The 10,427-nt window shown below is 47.7% G+C and overlaps 1 protein-coding gene across 4 annotated transcripts in view; it reads left to right on the plus strand.

Moving 5' to 3' along the window:
• Positions 1–10,427, plus strand: part of ST3GAL3 (ST3 beta-galactoside alpha-2,3-sialyltransferase 3) — a 239,790-nt gene that overhangs the window by 142,357 nt on the left and 87,006 nt on the right. For all 4 annotated transcript variants that reach the window (XM_018558973.1, XM_018558971.1, XM_018558974.1 and 1 more), the window contains one exon: positions 4,627–4,719. In XM_018558973.1, coding sequence (XP_018414475.1) covers positions 4,627–4,719 — 93 coding nt within the window. The remainder of the gene's footprint in view (positions 1–4,626; positions 4,720–10,427) is intronic.

The following is a 10,427-nucleotide window of genomic DNA, read 5'->3' on the forward strand; positions in this document are numbered from 1 at the left end:
TAACATTTTTGTGGCTTGACTTTTATATTTTTGTATGATAACTCTTCTCAGTGAAGGCCAGAACCATCTTTTAGTGCTCTCCCATTCACACCAGCAGTAAGAAACAATAAGAGTCTCTGTGAAGGTTCATCCAGGTCCTGGTGTATACACTGAGTGGGCAGATTATTATGACCCCCCCCATCAGTACTTGGTTGGGCCGCCTGGTGACTCCACGAGATGGTGAAAGGTGATGCGAGGAATCTGACACGGCGCTGTTGCCCTTCTGTTGTCTTGTACCAGTCTTGCCCCTCCCCCGTTCTGCCCTAACATTGACTAGTCGCTGACGGCCACAATTCGCACGTTCAGACCCAGATTTTCGGCTGACAGTCCGGTCTTTAAACACTTTAACAATGAGCCGCTCTTGAACATGTAACGCATTCTGCTGTTTTGCTGATACTCGCTCCATGGCTCCGAGCGCCAACAATCATCCCACGTTCAAAGGCTGTTACATCGCGTTGTTTCCCCGAATCTTCCCAATCACTTCTACTGTCGTGGTAACCAACCCGCTTCCCTATTTATAATGGTCTGGCCCTCTAGCAACTTCAGCGCCAAATTATAGCTAATTTGCCTACAAACGTCAGGTGGTCATAATAATCCGGCCACTCAGTGTATATAATAATCCGGCCACTCAGTGTATATAATAATCCGGCCACTCAGTGTATATAATAATCCGGCCACTCGGTGTATATAATAATCCGGCCACTCGGTGTATATAATAATCCGGCCACTCAGTGTATATAATAATCCGGCCACTCGGTGTATATAATAATCCGGCCACTCAGTGTGTAGTAGTAGTTATTCACATTCATTTAGACTTGGTCAGTAATGCTGCGTACATCCGGACGTGACCCAGAAAGACCTGTGGACAGCTGAATAATAATGAAGTCTACCAGGTAAGATGAGGACCTACGAATGAAGGCTTTATCCCACCCAAAGATCTACAAAGCCTCCAGGGTCCTGGACCCAGAAGAAGACCTTCTGAGAAAACAAAGTTTGTTTCCTCTATAGTATGCACACACCCTGGAGCCCCTTCACCATGTGTAAGCGAGAAACCTAAATACATCATCCACAGTCCATATAAATCTCTCACAGCCCATATACAACGTCCACAGTCTGTATTCATTGTCCACAGTCTGTATTCATTGACCACAGTCCATATACAACTTCCACAGTCCTCCATATTCATCATCCACAGTTCATATTCATTGTCCATAGTACATATACAACCTCCACCGTCCATATTCATCGTCCACAGTCCATATACAACCCCCATAGTACTCCGTATTCATCGTTCACAGTTCATATTCATTGTCCATAGTACATATACAAATTACACTTTCCATTTCACTATATTGCACACCACACCATTTTTTTTACTTCCACCGCTCCAAGCTTGCTCCTGTGATGGACTACAACCTCGATACAAACTAGTAGTCCATCACTGGAGCCATTTTTTAAAATGTATTTTATTGTTTATCCGATTAACCGATTAATCGAACTCAATAATCGGCTAACTAATCGATTTTGAAAATAATCGTTAGCTGCAGCTCTAGTCCATATTTATCATTTACAGTCCATATGCAACATCCACAGTCCATATACAACATCCACCGTCCATATTCATCATCCACAGTCCATATTCATCATCCACAGTCCATATACAACATCCACAGTCCTCCATATTCATCATCCACAGTCCATATACAACCTCCACCGTCCATATTCATCGTCCACAGTCCATATACTGTACAACCTCCACAGTCCTCCATATTCATCATCCACAGTCCATATACAACATCCACAGTCTATATTTATGGTCCACAGTCCATATACAACATCCACAGTCCATATTTATGGTCCACAGTCCATATACAACATCCACAGTCCATATTCATCATCCACAGTCCATATTCATCATCCACAGTCCATATACAACATCCACAGTCCATATTCATCGTCCACAGTCCATATACAACATCCACAGTCTATATTTATGGTCCACAGTCCATATACAACATCCACAGTCCATATTCATCGTCCACAGTCCATATACAACATCCACAGTCCATATTCATCATCCACAGTCCATATACAACATCCACAGTCCATATTCATCGTCCACAGTCCATATACAACATCCACAGTCTATATTTATGGTCCACAGTCCATTGACAAAATCCACAGTCCATATTCATCGTCCACAGTCCATATACAACATCCACAGTCCATATTCATCATCCACAGTCTATATACAACATCCACAGTCCATTTTCATCATCCACAGTCCATATACAACATCCACAGTCTTAATTCATGGTCCACAGTCCATACGCAAAGTCCACAGTCCATATTGATTGTCCACAGTGCATATTTATCATTCACAGCCCATATACCGTATAACATCCACAATCCCGGCAGCTAATACCTCACACAAGTTAGAAGGAGGAGTAGTACTTGGGAAAAGCCCAGTATGGGGAGAAGTCTTCGTGCACACATAGGAATGGGCCCTCCTCCCCATGGCCAGATGCAAATAGTTTAACACCAGCTGAACTTTGACATTGCTTTAAATGAAGTGAGTTTCCCCGCGGCGGCCGCACAAGGAGAGGAAAAAAAAAAAATCATATTTCACAAGAAACGTTCCCAGAGTACGGAAAGTCACGCCATTGTTTCCCTCGTATGTAAACACGTCAGTGCCTCTCAGGAAGGTAGAGCGTGACTAGATATGATTACAGGTGCTCTAGTATAGCCGTACCTACATCTCCGGTGACCCTGTCAATTGAATGCAGCGGGGCCAGCTCATTCCTTGGCACAGCCGCAGACTTGGCTCAGGTTCTAATGGCTCCTTTGGAGTTCTTTACTTATAAAGATAAATATTTCTCTATTGTGACTTTAATGAATGTGGTTAGTTCAGTGAATGGCCTTCCTTTATCCATCCTTCGCTGTCTTTGTATCGAGACCGTTCCCCCAATAATATTAGCCGAAGGCTAAAGGGCGTTAATGGATATGGAGGAAAGACTCGCAAGCACAAGGGAAATATAGTCCTCAATAGTCACAAAAGGATATAAATCCACTTTGTGTGCACCTTCGAAAACCAAGATATTGCCTTAAAGTAGCAGCGGCATCATCACTGTGTGGGAGGGACCCAGCAGGCCCCACCCACTACAGGAAACTACAAGAGGGGGGGCGGTGACGAGACCAGTCATCCTGCACAAGGAGAGAGTAGCAGTGACCGGTGTTTATTACAGGAGGGGGCGGATACATGACCAGTCATCCTGCACAAGGAGAGAGTAGCAGTGACCGGTGTTTATTACAGGAGGGGGCGGATACATGACCAGTCATCCTGCACAAGTAGAGAGAGAGCAGCAGTGACCGGTCTTTATTACAGGAGGGGGCGGATACATGACCAATCACCCTGCATAAGGAGAGAGAGCAGCAGTGAGCGGTCTTTATTACAGGGAGGGGCACTTCCAATGATCTTCTGGGACCAGGAGAGACCACCATACAGAGATGTACCAATATAAGACCATCACAGGTTCTGAGGAAATGCTCTTCTGCTGCTTTACGTCTAATAACTTATTCTCCCAGAATGTCCACACTTCTTGTAGCAGTTGTGTCCAAATCTGATGTTCTTCTTAATCGTGGGCGGTTTATGTCTGTGGTCCGCGCTGATTTTTGTACCTTCTAGTGATGAAAAAATACAATGTTTACCTTGAATGATTTATCAGTGTACAGAGGAGGTGCAATTCATGTGATTACTTCTGAGACGGTGTATGCGAGCCATTAATGGCTCAAATTTGGGCCGATTCCTGCTGAACGGTTGGCCCTGTCAGCACCACCCGGGTCCACATAAAGAAATTTCAAAATCAAAGGAGCCGGGTGGGGAATTGTTGGATTAGCAGCGACTTCGTCCAGTCAAATGCCGTCATTTGATGGTTATTTCGGCAACCACCTAAATTCAGTAGCCGGAAGTACAGATTCCCCCATCCACGTGGTTTAGTGTAGTTGGGGGAATCGAGTTATCTCTCTAGTTAAAGGAGAACTATGGGGTCAGTGTTTTTCCCCATAGTTCTCCTTAGGGTAACGGGAGGACACAAACTAGCGTCCTCCCGTCACCCTAGGCTCAGTATATAGGGAGCTACAGCTCGCGGTATACTGAGACGCCGCGGCTGAAGCGGATCCCGACAATTGTGCCGGGATCCGCCCAGCTGTGTGAGTGACAGCTGGCTCTGCCTATCTAGAGGCAGAGCCAGCTGTACCCGCCCCCCCCCCCGTCCGTTCCGCCGGTCAGCGCTGGCGGATCGGAGCGTGGAGGGGGGAATCCAGCCTCTGCCGTGACAGGATCGAGAGGTGAGCGAACGCCGGTATGTGTTCACTCACCTCCCGATCTACTGAGCCGACCTGTGACAGTCTCATTGTCACAGGTCGGCTAGAACTATGAGGATGAGTGAAAAGCCCCTCCCCCTCATAGTTCTCCTTTAAGCCTGTGAGTCTGAATGAGAACATTCTTCATGTGTATGGCCAGCCTAATATTTTATAGAGGCAACATTGTACATCTGTCGTGATTTTCTGTCTTATTTTATCTCCTAGGCAAGCCGAAATTGCAACAAGATACGCAAACTTCTCCGACGGCGTCTGCAAACCGGGCTACGCCTCCGCAATGATGGCCACCATCTTCCCAAAGTAAGCAGCGCAGCGGATTTATTTTAAGCGCTGGGTGGAGTCCACGCTGTCCATTCTGAGCTGTGTTATCTTATCATGTGATACGCCCATCGCTTTGTACCGACTCTTCTTGAAGTTAAAGCCCAGTTACAGTCTCACGCCTTTTGTATCTATTTTTTTACTCTTGTATCCCCATTTTATGGTTTGTGACTATTTTTTGCTTGGTGACGCCTGCAAAAAAAATTTCTCTTGGTGAAAATGCTGCGTTCTGCTCTCCCCCCTCCAGTCAGGGCCGGTGCTAGGATTTTTGCCTACACAGGCGAAGGTGCATTTTTGCGCCCCCTCTCCCCCCTTCGAACCCCCTCCCGGACCCCCTGGCCTGCTCCCTATCAGCATGTAAGCTGCATTTAGTAAAATGAGAAAAAAAGAAGGCTTTGTAAATAAAATAAAAAAGTGTGCTTGTGGGTCGAATGGTATTTGTGTGATTGTGGGGTTTTTTTTGTGTATTTTACGTTTTTGGCTGCTGTCCCCTTCCCCTCTTCCTCAATTCCCCCTCCTCCGCACACCATCCTCCTTTTTTTCTTTTTTGTTCCTTTCAGCTTCGTTGTTTTGATTTGGTAAGTGAAAAAAAAAACATAGCGCAAGCATCGGGGCACTTGTCAAAATGCCCTGTTTTTTCCGCCCTCACCCTTCAGCGCCCTCAGGCGGCCGCTTGCCTTGCGGTAGCGCCGGGCCTGCCTCCAGTGCCCTGTGTTGGGAGAGCTGACTATCATCCACGTTCTTCATGAGAAGTGACATCACAGAGGGAGAGAGGGGGCGTGTCTTACAGGTCTATTACTGGAAGCCTATTACCGGGTCTATCTCTTATTATCATATTTACTCTGCACAGCTGCTGGGGAAAAAAAAGTGAACGTAAAGGTGCCCATACACTTTACAACCCTCGCAAGACTTTTGTCTTGCGAGGGTTGTAAAGTACTTTAAAAAAACGTACGATCTGCCCATCTTGGACAGGCAGATCGTACTTGCGATGACTGCAATGAGGGGCGGGCTTCCGATGACTGCAATGAGGGGCGGGCTTCCGATGACTGCAATGAGGGGCGGGCTTCCGATGACTGCAATGAGGGGCGGGCTTCCGATGACTGCAATGAGGGGCGGGCTTCCGATGACTGCAATGAGGGGCGGGCTTCCGATGACTGCAATGAGGGGCGGGCTTCCGATGACTGCAATGAGGGGCGGGCTTCCGATGACTGCAATGAGGGGCGGGCTTCCGATGACTGCAATGAGGGGCGGGCTTCCGATGACTGCAATGAGGGGCGGGCTTCCGATGACTGCAATGAGGGGCGGGCTTGCGATGACTGCAGACGGGCAGTGTGCGCGTGCACACGCCGGCCCGTTCGGCAGCTGTCGAAAAAGCAGGCCACTAACTCGACGAGAATCGTACGATTCCCGGCGGGTTTTCCAGCCTGCTTGTTCGACGGAAGACGTGCGGTCGTACAGTAGAAACGGTCGCACGCCTTCCATACACTGCACGATTATCGTACGATCGCGGGATTTCCGTGTATGGCCACCTTAAGACAAAGAAAAGAGCTTCATGTACATTCATGAGACTTTATTGCAGCATCCAGAATAACTTCCCCCCCCCCATACCTACCCACCTTACCTTCCAGTGAGTGTGTCCTTAAATCCTAGTGAAATACCGATACTAGTATTAGTGCCGATACCGAGTATTTGGGGCAGCACTCGCACTCCCCCCCAAGTGCTCCGATACCTTCCCCGATACCGGAACGTCCACTGAGAGGAAGGGGAACACGGAGCCAGCTTCCAGTGCGATCAGGTAGCTGGGCAGCAAGTAATGACCTGCCTCCTGATTGTTCCAGCCAATCAGCATCTGGCCGGCTTCCTGGCCAATCAGGAGGCTGGGAGGCGAGTCATTACTGATTGCCTGATTAGCTCAATGCTAATTGACTGGGAAGCCGGTTTCCTGGCCAAGCACAATCAAGCCAGCCAGACAACATGGAGACGGCTTCTCAGTCAATCAGATTGCCCGGGAAGCAAGTGTCAGCGGGAGCACCGGTATCGGTACTCGATATGAACGAGTACCGAAAGCAGAGTATAGATACTCGTACACGATACCGAAAAACCAGTACCGGTGCACCCTAATAATAAATACATTACTAAAATACATCAAAATAATACAAGATGTAACCTTTTGCTGCCTACCCATTATTTAGGTGTGGCGGCTGCATTAGTTTTTATTTTTTTACGCTAAGAACATTTTCAGGAAGTACAGAATGCACCTGTAGATCCTGGCAGAAATTCAGCGTCCTTGTCACCTAATGTGAGATGACTTAAAGGAGAACTATGAGGGGGAGGGGCTTTTCACTCACCTCATAGTTCTAGCCGACCTGTGACAATGAGACTGTCACAGGTCGGCTCAGTAGATCGGGAGGTGAGGGAACACATACCGGCGTTCGCTCACTTCTCGATCCTGTCACGGCTCTCTGCCGTGACAGGGGAGGGGCTGGATTCCCCGCTCCGATCCTCCAGCGCTGACTGGCGGAACGGACGGGGGAGGGGGCGGGGACAGCTGGCTCTGCCTCTAGATAGGCAGAGCCAGCTGTCAGTCACGCAGCTGGGCGGATCCCGGCACAATTGTCGGGATCCGCTTCAGCTGCGGCGTCTCAGCATATAATGAGTTGTAGCTCGCGGTATACTGAGCCTAGGGTGAGGGGAGGACGCTAGTTTGTGTCCTCCCGTTACCATAAGGAGAACTATGGGGAAAAGACCTGACCCCATAGTTCTCCTTTAAAAGCACAACCTGCGTTGTTTTCCTTCTAAGCTATCTTGTGTGAAATACAAATCCCCCTGCCCCCGTGTAATGGAGATTAAGAGAGGAAGACATGCTTGCAGTCCAAATCAGTAAGCAACCTGGGTGACAACCATGGCTCCCTCCGTAGATACAGTACAATGAGTGAGCGTTGTCACCCTGGGACAAAAAGTTTGTTACTGGCAGGATCGCCAGGAGAAAATAAAAGAGAAAAGCCTAAGGCCTCGTTCACACCAGCTGCAGTGCGTTCCGGGCCAATGCTGGCCAGAACGCACTGCCTCGCATTGCGGCCGGCTCACTTTTTTTGTGGGGCAGAAGGGGGCGTGACGGGCCATTGAGGTGAATGGCACCGTAGCCACGCCCTCCGGCCGCAATGTATTCGGCCGCACGGGATCGCAAGGCACATTATGTCTGCGGTCCGGTGCGATCAAAATGCTGCAATGCCACGCCCCCTCCTGCCCCACAATGCCGCAATGCGATGCAGTGCGTTCTGGCCAGAATCAGGCCGGCACGCACTGCATCTGGTGTGAACGGGCCCTAAACCAGAAAAAGGAAACAAATGCAGCCGCCACATCTAGCTGCAATATTTAATATATTTGATATTTTGGGGCAGAACAAGTATAAATGTATCTTCTAAGCTGTTAAACCAGATAAATAGCAGTAACTTGTCACTGATGGTGATGTCGTCGCTCACCCTCACGCAGTAAATCGTTATTACTGTCCCATAAGTCTGAATTTGATTTGAACCTTGGAAGATCCGAAGCTGAAAGACGGTGTGGATGGGTTCAGGCGCGCAAATAACCCAAATGGGTCCCTGGTGTGTAATCCATTTTACATCATATTTACAGCTTCAGCGGCCTGACATATAAGTGGTAATTTTTGGCATTTCAGCTTTGTTTATAAACATTGCGGTCCGGGCCGAGAATTCCCCATAACGAAATGTTTAATCCGCATCTGCGGAGACATCCCACACGTGGTTTTTTTATAATGAATAATTGCACTCCACCTTGTGGTTTCTATTAAACACGTGAAGAAATGTTCAGACTTCTTATTCTGTTCCCTGCCACTCGGGCGAGCTGAGATTCATTTACCATGACTCGTAAACAGGCTCAGCGGGGTTTCCTCTGTGTGCCCCTCTCCGATGTCATCCCTTCTCTTGCTGCAGCATGTCCGCATGTTGGACCCTCATAGGCAGGTACTGGCTTCAAAGCAAGGGGTTAGCATGTCATAACTGGCCGCACAGAGTCCTGACACCTTTGGGATGAATTAGAGCGGAGACTGCGAGCCCGGCCTTCTCCTCCAACATCAGTACCTGACCTCACAAATGGTCTAACATTCCCATAGACACACTCCTAAATCTTGTGGACGCCTTCCCAGAAGAGTTGAAGCTGTTATAGCGGCAAAGGGCGGAGCCAACCCAATACTGAACCCTACGGACTAAGACTGGGATGCCATTAAAGTTCATGTGCGTGTAAAGCCGTCCCGATACTTTTGGCAATGTAGTGTAAATCATGACATTTCACCATTAACATAAAGTTGTATGTAGAGGGTTCAGAGAAGCAATACACTACATGGCCAAATGTTCGTGCACACCTAACCATTGCACCTACGATATGACCAGAAGTATGTGGACCGCCTCCAACGTTGAGGTTCAGATGTTTCCAGTGAAGGTTCTGTTAATACTACATCATACAATTGGATTGGAGCAACATTCACCATATTTATTCCCAGAGAATGTTTGTACAAGTTATTCTGAATTGAGAAAGCTGGTCGGATGTCCAGTGAAACGTCTTCAAGAAAAACACAGCAAGTCCAGTTGCCTTGACTTGTTTTTTACAGATATACCATGTGACCTGGATGAATGAGAACCTTCACAGACATACATCATACAAAGACCTAGTAGACAATTGTGCTCTTCTGACCTTGTGGTAACAGTTTGGTGAGGGCCCTTTGCAGTTGTTCCACCATCACTGTCCCCTATGAAGAAAGCCAGATCCATAAAGACATGGTGTGGCTAGTTGGGTGTGGAGGAACTCGAGTCTCCTTGAAGGAACACAGGAGAGCAGCAGCAAAGCCAGAGGAAAAATAATAACAAAAGAAAGTTTAGAGTCTCAACGGGTCATGAACGTTTCCTACTGACTATTAACACTTCCTCTATGTGATGACACGATGTGTCAGCAACCAAATCCTAATAGAACTGCTGTATGGAGAGCACGATCCCTGTAATCTAGACATTTCTATCACTGGGGGATAGAATTCCACGCCTTGATACTCTCTGAGAAATGTCATCGCTTCAACTGCAAGCCAACCAATGGTGAGAAGTTACAGAGTAGAGGCAGACCACAGTCACACGACACCTGGGAAATGTATACCAACCATTGGTCTATGGCAGTATGCAAATGGTTGGCATCGCTTACTCATCTATGAGCTAGAAAAGAAAAACCTGAGCCTTTAAAATGTTTCTATATGGTCAAAATTCTGTGGACCTCTCTCCAAATGATAGAGCTCAGCTGTCTCCTGTGAAGAATGCTGTCAAGACTAGAACATACAAGACATTGTAGACAATTGTGATCTTTCAGCCTTGTGGTGGCAGTTTGGTGAAGACCCTTTTCTGTTCCACCATGACTGTCCCCTGTGTACAAAGCGAGCTCCATAAAGACACGGTGTGACCAGGTTGGTGTGAAGGAGCTCAAGTGCCCCTGACCTCAACCCTACTGAACACCCATGAGGTGAATTGGAATGCCGATGGTGAGTCAGGTCTTCTCATCCAACATCAGTACCTGACCTCACAAATGGGCACAAATTCCCACAGACACCTTCCACAATCTTGTAGAAAGCCGTCCCAGAAGAGTGTAAGCTGTTATAGCTACAATGGGGGCCAACTCTATATTATTGGCTGTGA

This window comes from Nanorana parkeri, unplaced genomic scaffold, assembly GCF_000935625.1.
Source record: "Nanorana parkeri isolate BGI_ZX_2015 unplaced genomic scaffold, ASM93562v1 scaffold371, whole genome shotgun sequence".
Classification (NCBI taxonomy): Eukaryota; Metazoa; Chordata; class Amphibia; order Anura; family Dicroglossidae; genus Nanorana; species Nanorana parkeri.